This window comes from Podarcis gaigeae, assembly GCF_964106915.1.
Source record: "Podarcis gaigeae genome assembly, chromosome: 10".
In the NCBI taxonomy this organism is placed as follows: domain Eukaryota; kingdom Metazoa; phylum Chordata; class Lepidosauria; order Squamata; family Lacertidae; genus Podarcis; species Podarcis gaigeae.
The window spans coordinates 67930453-67951487 of record NC_139686.1 but is presented as its reverse complement, the minus strand read 5'-3'; the positions used below and the strand labels follow the sequence as shown (position 1 = coordinate 67951487).

Below are 21035 nucleotides of genomic sequence, written 5' to 3'. Positions count from 1 at the left end.
CTCGCTGGCAAAGCCAAGCTTCCCAGGCGCTCCCTGGGACCCCCGGAGGCGCAAGCCCCACTCAGCATCCCAGGCGCCTAATTGCCGCGGAGGCTGCCCTTCGCGAGGGGCCGGCTTCACATTCCCCTCGTGCGCCTGCGCGAGCCGCGCTAGGCGTCCTCCTCTGCTAGGAGGGTGGGGGCACGCTGCGTGCCCTTTCCCGGGACCTGGCGTTCGGTGAGAGGCCGGCTTCGCTTCTCCGCTGCGCGCCTGCGCCAAGAGACCTCCTCCGCCAGGGGGTGGGTTGGGTACGCTGCGTGCCCTTTTCCGGGACTTGAGGTCGGCGCGAGGCTTCACTTCCCCCTTCTGCGCCTGCGCAAGCTTCTGCTGTACGTACTGGGCACGTTCGGCGCGCCCTTTCCCGAGACCTGGCATTCCGCGCGGAGGCCTGCTTCGCTTCGCCGCCGCGCGCCTGCGCGACTCGTCGCCGCAGCCGCCTCGGAGAGCGCCGGGCGGAGAAGGGCGAAGCTTGAAGGTGCTTGGCGCTGAGGCGGCAGCGACGCTGCCCGAACGAGGCCGAGATGCAGAGCTGGAGCCGCGTCTACTGCGCTCTCGCCCAGGTAGCGGGCGGGCGGGCGGGCGAGGAGCGGCGGGCCTCACCGCTGCCTCAGCCTCGGGGCGAGAGGGCGGGCGGGAGCTGAGGCGACGCCCCGGCGAGGCCGCGCTCCGACCTTGGGCCCGGTCGGGTCTTGGCGCCTCTGGCAGGCAGCTGTTCAACAGGGGAAGCTCCGAGGCGGAGCACCGGAAGCCGCTCCAGGTGGCGGCTGTGAGGGGGAATCGGCCGCCCGCCCAGGAGGCCGCTGTGCTCCCCCCTTGGGAGTCCCGTCGGGGCTACAGCCGCCCCCGAGGCCCATGGGCCAGGGGTCGTGGGGCGCCCTAAGGCCGAAGAAAGAGCTGTGCTTTAGGCGGTGATCTGAATTGCGGAGTTGGAAAGGGACCACGGGGGTCATCTATTTTTATTTTCTTTTATTCAGTGAATTTATATACCGCCCTCTACCCGAAGGTCTCAGGGCGGTTCACAGAACAAGGTCAACGTATAAAGCCACAACAGATATAATCGAAATAAAAACAACAACCCAGTAACACCCCCCAAAGAGCCATATTTTAAAAGGGCATGGCATCTAGTCCAACCCCCTGCACTACAGGAATCTTTAGCCATCCCATTACACTGTTTGGTGTAAGATAATTTTTGTGTGTTCCTTTATCATGGAATCGTAGAGTTGCAAGGGATCCAGAGAGTCATCTAAATCCAATTCTCTGCAGTGTAGGAGTCTCAACTTGCAGCCCCCTCAAAAAAAATCCTGTTTGAAACCGTACCAGACCCTGCTTAGCTTTGCAAACAGTGCTAGCTGTTTTATTGGGGCACCAATATGAAGTTTTATTCACCGCTATGAAGTTTTTACTGCTGCAGTAGCAGCACGACTGTACGCTGTCATCTGCTCCTGACTGGCAACAAAACGCTGCACCTGTCCCACTGGTTTGATTTCACCCTCAAAGACACACAACTCCATTGCCTCCTGAGACAGATGGATTTCAACAAGAAGGTGAAGCTGTCCGCTCCGGCTTGTTATGCACATGGAGCTTTGGGGCAGGGCAGAGGACAGAAGGCCACAAAACTTCAAAAGCCCAACAGCTGTTAGTGCCATTTCACAGAATCGCAGCGTTGGAATTGGACCATGAGTGTCATCTAGTCCGACCCCCTGCAATGAAGGAATATTTTGCTGAATGGGGGGGCTCGAACCCATGACCCTAAGGTTTAAGAGTCCCATGCTGTCCTGGCTGAGCTATCCCAGCAGGTGTATTGCACCTTGCATCTAGTGTAGGCTGCAGTATACCGTATTTTTCGCTCCCTTAGACGCACAGGACCATAAGACGCACCTAGTTTTTAGGGGAGGAAAACAAGAAATAAGAAATCAATGCAAAGCATCCTGAGCTAAGAGGGAGCGCTCCTCCCTCTTCGCTCAGGAGGCTTTGCAGGGCTATCCCTGAAGCCAGGAGAGTGCGCACCGATCCCTCTTGCCCTCCTGGCTTCAGCGAAAGCAAGCCTCCTGGCTTTCCCCCCACCTCCCGCAAGAGCTGCACACTCTTTAAAGGAAGCACGGCTCTTGGGGACTTTTGCGGGAGGTGGGGGAAGGGACACAGCCTCGTGCTCTGTCCCTTCCCCTACCTCCCGCAAAAGCCAGGGATAGCCACGTGAAGCCTCCGCAGAGCAGCGGGATGAAGGCTCCCCGCTGCCCTGCGGAGGCTTTGCACCGCTAAGGCAGAAGCTAGAACAGCTAGAGGGAGCGCTATCGGGGCTGGCCATCGGGGGAAGCCTGGGTTTCCCCCAACAGCCCCAAAGAGCAGCTCAGGAGCATGCCACACTCCGGCAATTTAGCTCCAGGAACCACACATTTGCTCCATAAGACGCACAGACATTCCCTCTTAGTTTTTAAGAGGAAAAAAGTGTGTCTTATGGAGTGAAAAATACGGTATATGCTGCTGCTGCTTTCTCTGCTGGGGTGGGTTTTAAGTTCCCCCTTAGCTGAGGGGAAGGTGTCAGGGTAGTTTGAGAGAGGCAAGGAGGACTCTGCTACTGTTTTGACCACCAGCCTGTGCTGGTGGGTGGTGAATGGGCTTGGCATCTTTATATGTGGTTGCAGCAAACCTAAGCAAGAAACATGGGCTGGTAAAGGGGGGGGGGGTTGCAGCAGCTTCCTGCAAATTTATTCTTACCATCTCTTAAAAAAACAAACATCCGTTGATCTACTTAATTCTACTTTGCATTACTTGTTTCTTTTTATGGCATCTGCGTCTGAGCCTGGTAGAGAGGCTTATTGCTTTGACTTTTCCAGGAGGAGAATTCAAAAAGAAGGGGCTCTTCTGTCATATTCTGAAATAAAGGACATATTTTGTTAGCTGTTTTGCACTAGAGAGTATCGCCTTATGATAAGAGATGCCAGGCGGTCTGCGAGGCCTTTGGCATGCTCCACAGAGACCTTTGGTGTTCAAAAGTTGTCAGTCTTTGTATTTTCTAATAAGTCAGAGGTCAAAAAGAAGTGAGGAAGTGTTGACTTGTGGATTTATCTGTACATAGACTTTGCCACTTCCTATCAGCAGTGAAAGGCAATGTGCAGAATAGGTGCTCATTAAAATAGATTTCCATGGAACTTTCCCAACATTTATTTTTCTAACTCCAACAGCTAATGATGCATAGCAAACAAAAGTGTTGCTCATTTTGCAGAAATCACACAAGTGAGGCAGGGTTTTTACCAATACACTGTGATAATTTCCACTCCACCCTGGTTGTTTCAAATGATAAATACAGATATTGAGGATCTGAAGAAGAAAATGACCCATAGAAAGTATGTCTCCTTAGGAACTAAAGTGGGAGTACAAGTGAAGGTTTTAAAATGAATATTGAATTTCAATGAGTTTAGTTAATCCTGTGAGTAACAATTTGTTTCTTTAATACATACACTTTCCTTATTGGAGAACATAAATTTATTTCTTCTTGTTTTTCAAATCAGAGAAGCCATTTTAACCGGATCCAGCCTGGCTTACAAGGCATTTCTGTAGTGCCTTTAAGAACTTATGCTGACCAAGGTAAATATTATATAACTTTAAACATTACATTCAAAAGTCACATCAAACTGTACAATTAAATATTTTGGGTCATTGTTTCACCATTTCTGCCTATGTGATGTTCTTCAGGATTATTAAGATGTTACTACACTGTGAAAAGTTGTATCATTGCCTGACCAACACATGAAGATTGCTTCTCCACATTTTTTGTGGTAGCAATGCAGATTCCAGAAGAGAAGAGGAAAAAAAAAATTCCCTTCAAGATACATGGAAGTAGCGACTGGAAAGGATCAGGCCCCTTTTCCATGTATTTGAAAGGAAAATACAGTTGAAATACCACAAACATTGTGTTACAATACCTCAAGCTTACCAATGTATTGTTGTGATATTAGCTATAATTAAAAAAATGATGATAAATAACAATTCTGTAGCCATGGAAGACTGATTGGTTAGATTGCTTACTTGGATTGTTGTATCAGTTGTTATTGTTCCTGTATACTTTTTTTTTACTGAAATATCTTTTAGTGGACTATCTTGCATTATTATGTTGTACACTGTCTTGATAACTTCTGGTTTTAAGTCAGTATATAAATCATTTTAATAAATATGTAATAATGTAAATGTCCTCATACATCTTTTAAGTATGTGCAATTAATTGCACTGGAGCACATGCAAATGTACTTTGATTGCATTCCAATCAAAATTAATGCAGCACTGGTAGATGACATGTTCAGAAACTTTCTTCTTTTTAAATGGAAAGAATTGCATTGCTTTCATTTTCTCATTTTAAAGAATAGGTAGAGGGATTGTATCCAAGAAAGATACTCTGGGCAGACCCACTGAAAAAAATGGACTTAGTCATGCCTGTTGATTTCAGTGGATCTGCTTCAATGGATCACACAACCCTATGTGATCTTTTTCTGTCTGAAATATTTCACTGGAAAATTTTTAAATGTCAAATATTTTCTTACATCTTCCACATCTTATAAACATCTGACATCTTTTTCTGTCAGTTGATGCCGATGTTACTGTCATTGGATCTGGCCCTGGAGGGTATGTTGCAGCAATCAAAGCTGCTCAACTTGGCTTTAAGGTAAGGAAACAGGATGAGAAGAATCACATAATGTAGCCGTGGCACAGATAATCTTGCAGTTGTGGTTCTTGCAATTATGTCAAAAAGAAGATGACCATTTGTAGCTTGGCCGTCTGTATCTTGAAGATGCAAATTAGATGGCTTTAAAAGAGGATTCCAGGCATAGGCAAACTTGGTCCTCCAGATGTTTTGGGATTACAACTCCCATCATCCCTGACCACTGGTCCTGTTAGCTAGGGATGATGGGAGTTGTAGCCCCAAAACATCTGGAGGGCCGAGTTTGCTTATGCCTGGATTAGGCAATTTCATTGAGGGCAAGAATATCAGTGGCGAATAAACATGATGGCTATGCTCTACCTGTTAGAAGCAGTATGCTTTTGAATACCAGTTACTGGAAACTGGAAGGAGGAGAGTACGGGTTTCCCATCAGCATCTGGTTGGCCACTGTGAGAAAGCTCAGCTAGATGGGACATTTGCCTAATCCAGCAGGATCCCTTGTGTTCTTCTGAATTGACTGCACTCTAAAGAACCTGCTATACAAACCTGGGGGAAAGAGTTGTTTGTTGAACAAAAGCTGTATCACATTGGAAAGGTAATGTGCAGACTTCACTTGGCACAGTTAGGAGACTAAATATGGCAGATACATCTAATAAATAGAGAATACACATTATAGCAGGCTCATTTTGAAATAAAAGCTTTAAGAATAAACTCTTCAGCAGTGTGTCTCTCATATAGAGATGTGGCTTTTATTATGTAGTAGACAATATGGTGTCTTCGAAGCAGATAAGGTTGTATCAGACATTTCTTCAAAAGATCTGTGATGCTCTGTTTCTCTCTAGCAGTGATGGAGAATTTAGGAGTCTCTAGATGTTGTTGCAATCCAACTGATCATCCCTGGTCAGAATAGCCATTGGTTAAGAATGACGGGAGCTCTCTAACAAAATGAAAGTTTTCCATTAGAAAAAATTCTTATAGGAGTGTTCTAAAAAAGAAAGAAAAAAGAATGAATTGTTTGAAAATAAAAGTGCAGGAACCCATTGTGGCCTATTTGATCTGTGGCGGGGAGACTGTTTTATGAAAATTCCTTTTCCTTTTAATTCTTAGACTGTCTGTGTGGAGAAGAACGCAACACTAGGAGGGACCTGTCTGAATGTTGGATGCATACCTTCTAAGGTAGGTACAGTTTTTAGTTCTCACCTTGTGCTGTATCTAGATTGGAGGAACATCTACATTCATTTTTGCACAGAAGTACTACACAGGTGGCACTGTGGGTTAAACCACAGAACCTAGGACTTTCTGATCAGAAGGTCGGCGGTGCGAATCACCGCGATGGGGTGAGCTCCCGTTGCTCGGTCCCTGCTCCTGCCCACCTAGCAGTTCGAAAGCACACCAGTGCAAGTAGATAAATAGGTACCGCTCTGGCGGGAAGGTAAACAGCATTTAAATCTCATGTGGTTTAAATCCAAGAATTTATTTTTAAATATGCTACAAAGAAGGTAGTTGACTTTTTATTCTGGAATCTGGAATCATTTTCTTTGAGAATCTTTGTGACTTCCCAACTAATTGGATAGAATTAATGCCAAACACGAACCCTATGCTGCTGCTGAGTTGATATTGCTCCTTTGTGTTGTTACTTAATTCCTGGTGGTTTTGTGAAAGTGACATGCTTTCAAGTGTCCAGCTCAGGGGTCAGCAAACTTTTTCAGCAGGGGGCCGGTCCACTGTGCCTCAGACCTTGTGGGGGCCGGACTATACGTTGCCATGATTATGACCCACATTTTTGGCAAAAACCTTTATTGGGACCAACCCAAACATTGCCCAAATGTGATTTTTTTGGGGGGGAGGGTGTTCCCTCATACACCCACACTGCTTCCTTTGCGTTTTACGCATTGACAGTTATTATTTCTCTCGTAGTGGGGGGCTGAGGTAAGTGCGCCATTCCTGTCAGCCCTGGAGAGTGTATGCGCGTGCGTGGCTCAAGGGAAAAGCCGTTGGCTACACTAAGTCAGGCCGGCACCGCTCAGGCAAAAATGTTCTTTTCCCCACGTGAGGGAAGATGAGGCAGCGGCTGTTTACTTTTCCATGTAGCTAATGAGCGGCCTCCCCGGCAGAGCGCAGAACTGCTTCGGAGTGCAGCCACTGAGGCTCTCCCCACTTCCTCCAGCGGGAAGCACCGCCGCCACAGACACCGGCAGGCGCCGCTCCTGAGGCACCTCTGAGCCCCTGCCGCCATAACTGCCCTTCCTGAAGTCAGTCACTGGCAGCTCCATGGTGGAAATCCAAACTGTGGCTCCTTTTCCCTCTTCCCCATCTCCCACCCCGGAAGAAAAGATTTCTGTGCGCGCATCACAAACGGAGAAGGGGCTTGTCTCAAGCAGCTGTCCCCCTCATTTTTTACCCCCAAGGCTGGCTGAGTTGCAAAAACCATTGTGTGCGCGCTATGCCGGCTGCCTGGATTCCCGGACCGTCCACGGGCCGGATCTAGAAGGCAATTGGGCCTGATCCAGCCCACAGACCTTAGTTTGCCAACCCATGGTCCAGCTACATGAAAGTTACAAAGATGTATCAGTGAAACTGACCACTAATGGAGCATTGGTTCACACATGCACCTATGTCACTTGATTGCTTCATGACAAGCAGCTGATTGTGTGAACTGACTCCCTTGAAGAACATTGCATTTGGGATAATGTGAATTGATAAGGCAGTTCTTTGTGGAAACTTATGTAGTCCGTTCAGGCTTCCATTCATTCATTCAGGCATCAAGTGCTGAACATGGTGGTGTTTTCCTGAAGACATATTAATAACCAATGTGAAATTACTTCATTCTGATCTTAGGATAAATAGTAGTGATGTCATACTATAGCAAGGGTGACTTAACCCATGCTCATCCAAATGTTGTTGGACTCCAACTCCCATCAGCCCCAGTCAGTCCAACAATATCTGGAAAGCTGCAGGTTAGCCACTCCTGAACTTCAGTACAATACTACAATATCCCCTGTGGAAATTTTACTACAATATCCCCTGTGGAAATTATGTGCTTAGTTTAATTTTGTTTTATGTTACAGGCCTTGCTAAACAATTCACACCTGTATCATTTGGCCCATGGAAAAGACTTTGCTAGTAGAGGAATTGAGGGTAAGTATGAAATACCATCTGTTGACATTCCAAATATCCTGGTTTTGCTGTGCTAGTGCATAGTGAGATAATTTACGGGATTGAATATTGGGTTAGACTGCTGCATCCTCTTAAGATAGTGTAAAGCCCTAAATATAGGGAGTCTACTCTACATATTTAACAGGATGTTAATTAAATTAAAATTAAATATACCCAGAAACTTGCCAGCCAGGCCAATACTTAGCTGGAATCCTGTACATTACTTTGGTCTAAGCTACTGGGTAGAATATTGTCCGTGAGTTGCTCTTGTCCGTAGAGGAAAGGGCAAAAGACTTAAATTTTGATAGAAAGAATTGTGCTTAACATTCCTTGCGCACAGCACAGCTTTCACATGCTTCCTGGTGCAGCCCTGTGTTCCGTTCCTGCTGCTCCTGTGGGTGGGATTTGATAAATCACTGCTTGATTTAGAGCAGGTGGGAGAATAAGCTATGTTCTTCCACCCTCTGCATGAAAAAGCAGGATGTTCCTTGGCTTTTGAAGGCTTGCTTTTCAATTTTGTTCTAAGTAAAAATAAAAATGCAGGCAACCTAAAATGCCCCTAGAAGGGTCAGGTTATTCCATGGCTATGGTCTTGATTCTGATCTAAGCAAACTTAAATCATTGGAAAATATCTATATTTAAGCCAGTTTTATAGGCCTGCTTCTCTATCTTTTAGTCACCATCCCATACAGTATGTATTAACCTGTCTGTTGAGTTCACAGAAATAACCATAAGATTTTAAAGCAAGAAGCAGACTTTATTTTTGTATAACGTTTGTTGTGACAGGCATCTTCTTAGAAGAGGCATGCTCTCCTATGTGAAGGAAAGGGGAGGAGGGCTTTATTTAAGAAAAGTGGTGCTGGTGTATTACACCTGATTAATCAGAGACACCTTTTAAATGGATAGATTGAAATAATAAATAAACTGAACATTGTTTTATTTGCATTCCCCCTTTTAATAGTGCTTTCAAGGTAGTTAACAAATGAAAAGTAAAACAAATTAAAATTACTAAGTCCAGAATGTTACAGAATAGTCTATCAGTAAAAAAGCAATTAAGATATCACCAGCAGCATAAAGGATAGCTTGATGGCACCTCACACTTTTCAGTTCTGGTGCCATGAGAATGTTCCTGGGGAAGGGTCTGCAGAACTGGGGCCCAGCCACAAGCCAGTCCTTGTCCACAGCCACCACATTTTATCTCAGAGCAGGGTCTTTTGTGTGGAAAATCTCAAAGGAATCATCTGATACAACTTCAGTATTGTAGGGTACACCCAGGGAGGTAATGGAGATACATGAAGGATGGAGATATTGGTGTCTTAAGTTAATAAAACTTGCTAGATGTTTCACTGAAGCATCTAATAGAACTATCAGAACTTTGCTATGTGCTTAAGTCTGCAAAAATAAAGTGTGTTGCATTTGCACATATTTATATAGTTACAGGACTCAAACTGAATTTAGAGAAGATGATGGAGCAGAAAAGTGGTGCAGTCAAGGCCTTAACAGGGGGAATTGCTCACTTGTTTAAACAGAACAAGGTACGTCTGGACTCTGAACCAAAAGCAGTTTAATGCTTGCGCTATTCCTGGCCATTTCTTAGTCGCTTTAGAAGTTGGTGCCAGTGTAAGTTGCTGCTTTTCTATAAGTGGTTGCCAGAACGACAGCCCAATTTGCAATTCATCACATGGAGGATGATACGCAAGTCATACGGGGAGTGGACCCATTTAAATCGATGGGTGCAGAATGCCGTGGCGAGACTCCTTACGGGGTCCTCGCTGCGGGATCACATTCACCCAGTGCTATACCGGGCTCCCGGTGGAGTACAGGATCAGGTTTAAGGTGCTGGTTTTAACCTTTAAAACCTTATACGGCCTAGGACCCTCATACCTACGGGACCGCCTCTCCTGGTATGTCCCACGGGGGACCTTACGGTATTCAAACAAAAACATCTTGGAGGTCCCGGGCCACAGAGAGGTTAGGCTGGCCTCAACCAGAGCCAGGGCTTTTTCGGCTGTGGCTCCAATCTGGTGGAACGCTCTGTCACAAGAGACTAGGGCCCTGCGGGGCTTGACATCTTTCTGCAGGGCCTGCAAGACAGAGCTGTTCCACCAGGCCTTTGGCCAGGGCACAGCCTGACCCCCTCCTTTGGCAATCCTCACAGAACTCTAGCTCAATGGTTGCCATTAACCTGATTTGAACTGATTTTATAATGAACTGATTTTAGAATGTTGTATCATTTTACTGTTGTTAGCCGCTCTGAGCCTGGCTTCGGCTGGGGAGGGTGGGATATAAATTATTTGTTGTTGTTGTTGTTGTTGTATTGCCTGAGGGTGATTAACGTTGGCTATTGCCCAGAAATTGGTTTTAATCCCATCTTCAAATCTAAACTGGTAGTTCTTGGTGAGAGAAGCTAGAGCAATAATTAACTCCCTTTGCTCAGAAATATAGTCTGAACATGGTCAAATACATCCCCGAAGAACCACAGGATGAAGTATTCTTAACTTGGTTAGGATATCATGGGCTGCATATCCACTAGCAACTGCTGAAGGTAGAAGCCCCATCAATATGTGTGCCGTTTACAGTTTCCCCTGTTCTTTAAAGGCTTGCCAGCCATCTAATCTGCTTCATATGTAGGCCAAGCTTCCTTTCAAAGTGAAGATACTTATTTATATACTTCCTTCACACTTTTAAAAACAGGTGGCTGGCTGGCAGCCTCCTGGGTGTTCTTGGGAATCACTGGGACCTGCATGCTGACAGGATAAAGTTGTAATCGTTAAATGCACGGAAATTTAAAGAGTTGTTTGCTTAGATTCAAAACACTAGTGTGTGCCACAATAAAAAACTGAAACATCTCATGTGTGCCCTGTGTCACAAAAAATACAAAAAGCTTTTCACTCCATCAACCTCTGTGTATCAGATTTCAGTGCCTCCTTTTAAGCAGGGTAAAGAATAAGATTGCTGCAGCCTGAAATATTTCTTAGTTAATTTTGTTTAACAAGAGCTGTCTTTTTTGAAGGTGACACATGTTTCTGGGTTTGGAAAAATAACTGGCAAAAACCAGGTCACCGCAACGAAAGATGATGGCAGCACTCAGGTCATTAATACAAAGAACATCCTCATAGCCACTGGCTCAGAAGTAACACCTTTCCCGGGAATTACGGTATGACTTGATTTTTTAACTTTTTTTACTAGTGTGCTCACTGCTTACTTGCCATTGATTGACTGCAAAAACGGGCCAGCAAACCCACATTTTCAGCTGTGCTTGGCGTCCCCTGAGTCAAGAAATCTCCCTGCCTAACATTGTATTGGGATCAGAAATTCTTAACCCTTTTCTATACCTGCAGCAGATAGTTCTCAGGTGCCATTGTTTGGTCATTTAATATGTTGCAGTAACAAGTTATAATTTTCCAGTGACAGGGCTGTCAAATAGGAACATTAGTAGTCTTTGTTGCTTCTGTTTTCAGTGTTATTTATGTTACCTTCCATAGGTGTAGGAATCATGCTAGTTTGCTAGGACTTGAGTTGCATGTGCTGGCAAATTAGGCTGAGGTCCCTTCACCTTGCACAGCTACAGCAAAGGTAGACCGGAGGGCTTGTGCGATGAAGGGAGCCTTTAGCTAGGCAAAGAGCTGTATCCACTGAAGTCCATTGAAATTAAAAGGCCCAAGTTAGTTCTGCCCATTCCATTCAGGGGGTCTCACCTGTGTGACTAATGTATACAATCCAGAATGAGGAGGATCATTTCTGGAAAAGTGCCATCAAGAGTTGCTTGGTCTGGAGAACGGTTTCATTTTCTAGCTGCATCTGTCCTGTGCTGAGGTAACTAGTTGAATGGCAAGAATAATGCACTGAAACAACAAAGATTAAGCCAGGCTCCTAAGTTGAAATGTAATAGCAAACCACACTTGATAGGAAGCCAAGATTTGTAAACCAGCAGCAAAACATGGTTTCAAATGGTGGTTTGTTGCCCTGAATTAAACCATGGTTAAGTTCAGAGAAACCATAATTAGGCCCGGTCAGACTTTTCTTCCTTATGGCCAGAGGTGTTTGCAACATGCAAAGTAGCTCGAATATATATTGTGCAACAAATCCCGTTTGCAGATACAAATAGGCTAAACACACACCGTGGTGTGGTAGCTGTTAAATATTCACTTCTGATGTCAGAGGAAATTGGGTGTGTTCATGGTGGTATGGCTGTTGTCTTACATATTACCTTGAAAAAAATGTTGGCATTTTATACACAGTGTATGCTTTTATACAAAAGTCTCATATTTGGGGGGATATATTTTTCTTTTAAATTGGTTTAGATTGACGAGGATACGGTTGTATCATCCACGGGGGCTCTTTCTTTGAAGCAAGTCCCTGAAAAAATGGTGGTCATCGGTGCAGGAGTCATTGGTGTGGAACTGGTAAGAAGTGCTCTAGGTAAAAGGATACCATTAGGTCCAGTCGTGACCAACTCTGGGGTTGCAGCGCTCATTTTGCTTTAATGGCTGAAGGAGCCGGCGTACAGCTTCTGGGTCATGTGGCCAGCATGACTAAGCCGCTTATGGCGAATCAGAGCAGCGCATGGAAACACCGTTTACCTTCCCGCCAGAGCGGTACCTATTTATCTTCTTGCATTTTGACGTGCTTTTGAACTGCTAGGTGGGCAGGAGCAAGGACCGAGCAACGGGAGCTCACCCCATCATGGGGATTCGAACAGCCAACCTTCTGATCAGTGGTTTAACCCACAGCGCCACCTGCGTCCTTAAGAAGTGCTCTACCTCCTTTTGATTTTTTTCAGCGTCTGTCAATATTCCCAGTTGACATGCGAAAAAATATTTCTGGGCCTCATGCAGTTGCCTGTAGGGGTCTATTGGGTGGTGGCAGTGACACAAACCAGTCATGGTACTAAGGAAAAATGGGTTGAATAAACCAGTGCCCTTCTATGGGGGCTGCTTATACGGCTGTTATGATTCTTGCAATCGCAGAAATAGTTTTCCAAATGGCAACAATTGAGCAAATAGCAGCAGCTCTCTATCCACTGGCACGTGGAGGTGCCACGCCATCCAGGCTTTATTTCTAGGCCGTTCTGGTTTGCAGCCTTGCATGCTTGCACGATCGAACACATGGGGCTTAGTGAATATTTGCACAGGGCTGATGTATAGCAGGGCTTCTGCAGGACTGGAAGCCTTTGAATTACGATAAAAAATTCTGCTGTTATTCCAAGACCTATTGGGGAAGTTACCCTCCAGAAGATGTTGTAATTGTAATTTATTATTTGTACCCCGCCCAACTCCCATCAGCCCCATCTAGCATGGCCAATGGACTCAGATGATGGGAGTTACCACCGGTTCCCCATTCCTGGTTCATTGTGTTCCCAGTTAAGGAAATTTATCAGTCAGTGAAATTGTCATGAAAGTGTAGCAGGCGTTGTGCAAAAGATTACAAAACATTCCCGGACAGTTTAAAGATTTCTGGTGGAGTTTAATCTTCCATGATTGCCATTAGTCAGATTAATTTGTAGCAAAAGCTACACAGGAGCTATAAAATCACTCCCTCTCTCTTTTTTTTAAAAAAAAATAAAGTAAAAATGGGCTTGTTTACATCGCAGGGTTCAGTCTGGCAGCGTCTCGGTGCAGATGTGACAGCTGTGGAGTTCTTGGGCCATGTAGGTGGACTGGGTATTGATATGGAGATATCTAAGAACTTCCAGCGTATTCTCCAGAAGCAAGGCTTTAAATTTAAACTGAATACTAAAGTTACCGGTGCTACCAAGAGACCCGATGGAAAGATTGATGTTTCGTAAGTATGTACGCAACTATGTAAATATGTAACTTAAAGAAATGGGTTGTCTTCTCTTTATAAAACCTAAATTAGCCCCAGATTAGACTTGGGATAAAGGGAGTGGTGGAATTACTGGCATCTATATACAGTTGTACCTCGTTTTGTGGCCGGGGTCTGTTCGTGGAGTGGTTTGTGCTTCTGTGCATGCATGAAGTGCGATTTAGCACTTCTGCTCAAGCCCAAGCGGCAAACCTGGAAGTAACCTGTTCCAGTACTTCTGGGTTTGCCGCAGATGTTCGCCGGAATGGACGCTAGACAAGGTGGACATTCACAGAGGTATTACTGTATATGAGACTGGTTCTTAGGCTACTTCAAATATATTTTCATCTCTGGAAACATGTTTCAGAATTGTAGTTATTGGCATGGAAAGTGTATATTGTAGAATCAAATATACTGGGTTGTATCCCTGCTGACCATTGGCTAGGCTGGATGGCGTTGATGGATGTTGGGAGTCCAGCATCTGCAGAGCTACCCCTGACATAGGTGATGTAATCCATTAGTTCCTTCTTAAAAAAACACACAACACAGACAAGTCCTCTTGGAGCTGCTAATCTTGGATAATGACAGTTACCTATGCCTCTTACACTGCACAAATTGAAATGTTTCTAATGTAATAGGCATTGGCATCCTGTTCACATGTTCAAAATCTTACACGAGTTGCATGTTTTATCCCTCAGAATTAAAGTGGCTGGATAAAAACCACAAAGTTTAAACTTGCATTTGTTACACTCTCGATGTGTAGACACTCTATGCATTTCACAAAATTCCTATGCCGTTTAATTGTATTTCACAAAATTCCTATGCCGTTTAATTGTATTGTTCATGGCACAGCTGGCAAGATTCAGAAAAGAGCTGGACAATGTGTAGTCAAAACAATTCGAAGGGGGGTTTAAGAGACAATCCCACCCTTTCATTATAGACATGGTGTTGCTGTGACAGTTATGAGACGATTATAACATTCCTTTCCTTTAAGCTGTTTGTTGGAGAACTTCTGTAGTCGCTTACTGTGACATGAATGTAAAAACATGTAAATCTAGTATGGCTTAACTATAATTTGCTGTAGTTTTGCAGGGCCTTGACATATTATCTTTGTAACGACCCATAACTGTTAGATAAAAAGGAGTGATGAGGATTCAGTGACAGCAGGTGCAGTAACAGTATGTTGCTTCTCCATTCATGAGGACTGCCCTACTCCTTTCTCCCCAGGATTGAAGCTGCTGCTGGTGGCAAGGCAGAAGTGATCACTTGTGACGTACTTCTGGTTTGTATCGGGCGGCGCCCATTCACTAAGAATCTTGGCCTGGAAGATGTGGGTATTGAACTAGATAATAGGGGAAGAATCCCGATCAACAACAGATTCCAAACCAAAATCCCAAAGTAAGTGAAGTAATCAGATGGGTTGTTGGAAATTGTTTTTTTTCTGAGTTGCTATTTTGAGTTTAAATTTAAGGTTCAGTTGTATTAGCAAGAAGGGTATAAAAACTGGTTGTAGTTTAGCGCGGGAGCATTGGTTAAGTGGAGGAAGATTTATACTGTGTCAGATTGTCACAATCTCCTCTTTGGGCTTGTGTTACTCTTGCTACAATCATAATTAATATATGCTAGAAAAGAATGACAAGAACAAACCTGTTTACCTTGGGTCTTCATTTACCTTTGGGATAAACCGAGACTGTAGCTCAAAGTCATTTTACCTTAAAAAATGAAAAGTTTCAAATTAGATTAGAGATTTGACTCTTCGTTGTATTTTTATTTTATTTTTAGCCTATTCCATGTATATTCAGGACAATTGGTCAAACGCTGCTGTTACAGTGCACGTTTTTATGTCTATCTGCCTGTGTTTCTTTACTTGGCAGTATCTATGCTATTGGCGATGTAGTTGCTGGACCAATGCTTGCTCACAAAGCGGAAGATGAAGGTATTTTGTGTGTTGAAGGAATCGCTGGTGGTGCAGTTCACATTGACTACAACTGTGTGCCCTCGGTCATTTACACACATCCTGAAGTTGCCTGGATTGGAAAATCAGAGGAACAGCTGAAAGAAGAGGTACTATTTGTAGTTTATTCTGTCCTCTCATAGTAGAGCAGTGTGTCTAAGCCCTGGTTTGCATGAATCACTAAGCCAAACCACGGCGAAGCATGAACTTAATGATTGTGCAGGTACTTGCTGCAAACATCTCAGCCAGTTTGCTCCTCACCCAATAGTCCTGCTGCACAGAGCTAAACTGTAATTTAGCTTAGAATATCATCCGAACCCCAGGCTCTTGCTCCTTTTCAGACTCCTGAAGGTATTTTTTGCTTTGAATTGCTTTGAGCATCACTAAAGAATTATTATTATCTATCTGTTAAATTTCTATATCTCTCCCCAAGTCTCACCACATAAAATCACAACATAAAAACATAAAAAACGAAGACAAGAACAACCCAATAACCCCCCACCCCTTCTACAACATGTTTTAAAAGGGCATTGGAGTTCAGCAGCAGTTAGCACTGCTCTCCTTTTTTGTTCGGATCATTTGTGATGCTGTCTTCTTTTCAAATCTATTTTTAACTTTTGCATTAAACCATGGTTCGTTCAGGGGAGGCAAACCACCAGCCTGGGTCCAGACATAAAGCTAAACCAAACTATGGCTTAGTGCCAAGTAACACTGCACCAGAACAGCTGGGGGGAGGAGTGGAGAAATGTGATATTTTTTTTTTACTGTGAGTACCTGAATGCTTGTGTGTTAACACTAAGCTAGCCATAGCTAAATACGATGTGCAAACTAGACCTGCATTTCTTTTGGAGCAAAGGGCAGAATAATGGAGCTGGCAGTAGCAACAATGTGCTTGAATATCAGTGTTTCAGTTTATAGCGGAGAGGAGAGGGAGCCTTTCATGATGTTATTGTTATTGTTTTAGATAGCTATAGAGCAGCCATGAGTCCACAAAGCCGGCTGCTAGGAATCATAGATGTCGTTCAGTCCTGCTCCCAGAAACAAACCACTGATAAAAACTTTCGGAAGTGAGAACCCCATGGATGTTGGAAACAATGCTGCTGCAGTTCTGAGTGTTACATACGTGCTCTTCAGTTTTCCTGCCTTTTGTCCCAAAGTAGCAAGTGCTTTTCTGTAAGGTTCTGTTACGGCAGCCCCAGTGGGAAGAAAACAATTTGGGGAAAGGGGCTGTTTTGAGAGCGCCACTGCCTTAAATCAAGTGTCCACTTCCCACTCCATATTCTTAAGCAAGTGCAGCAGTTTCTGTACATGGATCTATAATGGTCATGTCTTCTTCGGACCTCACGAAAATGTCAAGTGTACTGCACCACATCTGATGGCAGGGTTGCAACTCCAGGACTGAAAATATTTGTGTTTGGGAGGTGGCTAGGATAAAACGCTCTCCCGGACACCTAGTTTTCTATGTAGGAAATACTTTTGTGTGGAGCAGGATGTGAGCACCCCTCCCTAACTTGGCCTTTCGGAGCTCAGACGCAGCGAACAGCCAGAGAAGTCATACTTGAGTTTTTCTGCCAGGTGCAGGAGATAATGTCCAGCTTCTCATAACTGTCTTTTGCTTTATAGGGGGTAGAATACAAGATTGGCAAGTTTCCTTTTGCTGCCAACAGCCGAGCTAAGACCAACGCTGACACAGACGGCTTGGTGAAGATGCTAAGTCACAAAACAACAGACAGGATGTTGGGAGCGCATATTTTAGGCGCAGTGAGTACTATGCAGAATCTGCACGTAGTGCTTCAAAATCTTGAATGTATTTGGTGGTCAGGAGGTTCATAATATGCAACCTTGTATACTTCTGGCCTCTAAGCATTTGTTGGTGGCTGGTAAGACTTCAGAAAAATGTTTATATCCCCAAATGTTTACCACAACTCAGTTGCTCTTCTTACATTTCTCTTGGTGTTCTGTGTACCTTTTACTTCCATAATTCAAGAAGATAACCTAAGAATGCCACAACAAATGATGGATTCATGGGCATTTTAAATAAACACATGCCTTCTTGCATAACGTAGTCCACTGCAGAATTTGAATTTTTTTTTGGATTGCAGATTTAAGGCTTTTCACATGCTGGCTCCTAAATCCCCAGTCATGGTGTGCTATTACCATGTGCCACTACCAAGTGCATGGCACAGTGGACTTTGCCACAGTTTTGTGTTGTATGATTTTTCTCTTACTCCATGCTTCTCAGTCTGAGGTTTTGACAGTTATGGCATTCGCCAGCAGAATGCAAATCTTTAAAAACAACAAAAAAAGCAAACCAGAACATGAAAAAACCCATCATGCACACTGTGTTCAGAGCACTCTGTGTGCAGTGATAATAGCATATAATTTGGTCTTATGCACAACTTTAAACATCCCGAGCGTCTCAACTTTCATAGGTGTGATGTTTTTTTAAATAGCATGTCTCCAGTCCTTATGTCTATGAAGCTATGCTTGAAAGCATGCAAACAGGCACCCAAACCCAGATTTATGATACTATTACATACAAATATAAGCCAATGGCATCTTAGAAGTGGTGTTCCCCAGTTGTTTTCTCTCACACGGTAATAACTCTTCAAAGATGGCAGCTGATGAAATATGCACCTGTATAATATGTAAATCTTGTTTTTTCCCCTAATCAGTACTTGCATAATTTAATGAAGATTTCATTGATAGCCCCAAGCCTTTGCTAGGTGTATCGTTGCTTACCTTAAGCATTTACCGTATTTTTTGCTCTATAAGACTCACTTTTTCCCTCCTAGAAAGGGGAAATGTGTGTGCGTCTTATGGAGTGAATGCAGGCTGCGCAGCTATCCCAGAAGCCAGAACAGCAAGAGGGATTGCTGCTTTCACTGCGCAGTGATCCCTCTTGCTGTTCTGGCTTCTGAGATTCAGAATTTATTTTTTTCTTGTTTTCCTCCTCCAAAAACTAGGTGCGTCTTGTGGTCTGGTGCATCTTATAGAGCGAAAAATACGGGTAATGCAAATCAGATTTGACACCAAATTTTGATAATCTTTTCAAAAATACAGAATACACAGAGCTCTATTTATAGTTCTCTGTACCTCCGCTTTTAATTTTTTCCTCATAGATTTATTACTTGCATCATAATAATTTCTCTCCCTCTAGGGTGCTGGAGAAATGATTAACGAAGCTGCCCTTGCAATGGAATATGGAGCATCGTGTGAAGATGTTGCCAGAGTTTGCCACGCACATCCAGTAAGTTGGTGTGAGCTATCTAGTCATTTTTGTCTCTCTGTGGGTTAATTGAAGATCCAGATAATTGCAAGGTCCCCCCCCCATTGTTGTTTAGTTGTGTCCGATTCTTCGTGACCCCCCCCCCATTACCTTTTCCTAATTACTTTCTTTTGTTCTCAACAGACTGTGTCTGAAGCCTTCAGGGAAGCCAACCTAGCAGCGTCATTTGGCAAAGCGATCAATTTCTAAAGCAAAAGGATACAGTTAACGCACAAAGCATATTTTCCTTTGAAAACTGACAGGAGGCTTTGTGAAAAGCTGAGTCATTTGAAAACTTCTGGGACTTAACTAAGTGAACTTTTCTTTTCAACATGAGCTATTTAAACAGATTTGGGGTTGGGAAATCACCCAACAGCTGTACATTAAGTATGTTTGCTTGTTTGTACATTCTAGGTTTCTGCAGAAGACAAGCTACAGCAATGACAGCTTAAGGTTGTAGCGTGCTTAAAAAGAGTCCATCATGTTCTTGGGCAAAATATAATTGTTGATGCTATCCAGTGTTGCTGTTCTGTCATTGCTGAGGAACTGATACTGTAATATCATGATACTTAAAATATGCCACTGTCACCTTTGCACAATGCTGTCGTGGTGATTTCAGTGAGAGGGATAGCAATAGGTTTCAAAGCGTCACAATCTTTTAAAAGTTATTTTTTAACCAAGGCTAGTCTTTGTCTCAGCTCTTCTTGGTATGTAGGACAAAATGCATACAGCTGGTTTTGCTCTGTGAACAGCCATTTGTATCGATACATTTTTTAAAAACACACCTCCGTTTTTGTGAAACTTATTGAAAGAAAATCAAGTTCTTTTGGAGAAACAAAAATTGGTGTATATAAAAAATACACTTGTGTGGAAGGCAAGTGGAAGAGTTCGTACAAAGCTGTTGCACAAGCAGGCCAACATTTTTGGCTTTAGCGCCATTGTCCTCTCACAATGTTCTGACATGAGGTGAAAGCAGCAATCTCCTTCCTTTCTGCTTGTATGCACAGCTGAATCCAGGTAATAGAATCCATGATGCAGTTTCCCTGCTTCTTTCCCTATGCCTGCACTTCACATACTGGGTTTCATGACCTCTATTGTGGTGGAGGATCCCTTTTCTTATCCCTAGAGTTGCATAAAAATAATTCATGGTACATTATCAGCTCATTTATATGGTGACGTTCTTCCTTTGTTAGAAATAGTGGGGGGGGGGATGAATCTGTTCAAACTAGAGGGAGATAAGAAAAAAACTCACTAGGATTTGCTTCCTGGATGGCACTGGTTCAGGGATCTTATGGTCCTAAGGGTTCACACACACCCTTTAACTCATGCAGACACCTCAGCTAATGTAAAAAGGGTATTTTATTTTCTACTGTTTTCCAAAGAGTACAAATACATAATATCAAAACTCATGTCTTGCAGGCAAAAATTAGCACCTGTTCCAGGGAGTGCTAAGGCAAGCAAGCACCTGATACAGTGACAGTCAAAACATAATGAAATAAATTATGTTTCTGTCTTGTTTCAGGCATCTTTCCCCCTCACTCTGATTCTGCAAATGTTTGGTCCTCTATGGCTTTATTTTATGAATTAAGCGTTTCACTTTCTTAACATCTGTTGACTTAGAGGAAGTTCTGGAGCTGCATTCATAATCTCTTAAGCAGAACTCTTTAAATTGAAATTAACTTCCCATCTAAGATTTTATTATCAGAATACTTTAAAGGGTTAAAATACCATTTCGGGATAATGAAAGTAACACTGGTTAAATGAATCATATGCTTTGTTACAAAAGTACTGTTTATTAAGTAAAAGAGAAAGTCTTTGGTTTTAAGATATTAAAGCTGGTATTTAGTCAAATTATCAGGTCTTAAGGTATGAAAAGAATGTATATCAGTTTAAGACCTCTCTCTCTTTGGATTTACATGTTCCCCTTCCAAAGGTTTTTTTTTTCTGGTTCCATTTTCCAATCAGTTACTAGCAAGTGCTGTAAACAGCGACTTTTTGGCTGATGGCCTGCAAGAGGCTGCGGACTGTTTCTTCCAGCTGCGCCACTTGCTTGGCTTTGTCTTCCAGAATTCTTTGATTCTTCTCATATGTGTTTTCCAATTCTGCAAAGAAAGAAAAGGAAAAAAAAAGGGGGGGGGGAGACACACACAAGAGTCAGG

General features: G+C 43.5%; 2 protein-coding genes across 7 annotated transcripts in view; one reads left to right on the top strand and one right to left on the bottom strand.

Moving 5' to 3' along the window:
* Nucleotides 1–377: 377 nt before the first annotated feature.
* On the top strand, nucleotides 378–20401 carry DLD (dihydrolipoamide dehydrogenase). 2 transcript variants are annotated; one of them, XR_014555835.1, is made up of 15 exons: nucleotides 378–599; nucleotides 3549–3624; nucleotides 4617–4696; nucleotides 5801–5869; nucleotides 7762–7831; nucleotides 9284–9384; nucleotides 10863–11006; nucleotides 12154–12255; nucleotides 13443–13633; nucleotides 14882–15052; nucleotides 15529–15718; nucleotides 17232–17369; nucleotides 18769–18858; nucleotides 19021–19816; nucleotides 19901–20401. XR_014555835.1 is itself a non-coding variant. In XM_083701554.1 (14 exons), the coding sequence occupies exons 1-14, from the start codon at nucleotides 561–563 to the stop codon at nucleotides 19084–19086; spliced, it is 1527 nt and encodes a 508-aa protein (XP_083557680.1). In that variant the 5' UTR covers nucleotides 400–560; the 3' UTR covers nucleotides 19087–20401. The 2 variants fall into 2 exon arrangements, 1 of the variants encoding a protein (XP_083557680.1); XM_083701554.1 differs by having other exon boundaries at nucleotides 400–599; nucleotides 19021–20401.
* The window catches only part of LAMB1 (laminin subunit beta 1), a 164675-nt gene continuing 163857 nt past the window's right edge, over nucleotides 20218–21035 (bottom strand). For all 5 annotated transcript variants that reach the window (XR_014555822.1, XM_083701269.1, XM_083701268.1 and 2 more), the window contains one exon: nucleotides 20218–20978. Coding sequence is in view for 4 of the 5 variants with exons in the window: in XM_083701269.1 (XP_083557395.1) it covers nucleotides 20845–20978 (134 nt within the window). In the remaining variant the exon portion in view is untranslated. The remainder of the gene's footprint in view (nucleotides 20979–21035) is intronic.

What these genes read in the sequence shown, in the direction of transcription:
- DLD (XM_083701554.1), top strand. Translation starts at nt 561, where the DNA reads ATGCAGAGCTGGAGCCGCGTCTACTGCGCTCTCGCCCAG. An exon ending in CTGCTCAACTTGGCTTTAAG is followed by an intron (nt 4,697 to 5,800) that starts GTAAGGAAACAG and finishes TTTAATTCTTAG; the next exon opens with ACTGTCTGTGTGGAGAAGAA. An exon ending in GATGGAAAGATTGATGTTTC is followed by an intron (nt 13,634 to 14,881) that starts GTAAGTATGTAC and finishes CTTTCTCCCCAG; the next exon opens with GATTGAAGCTGCTGCTGGTG.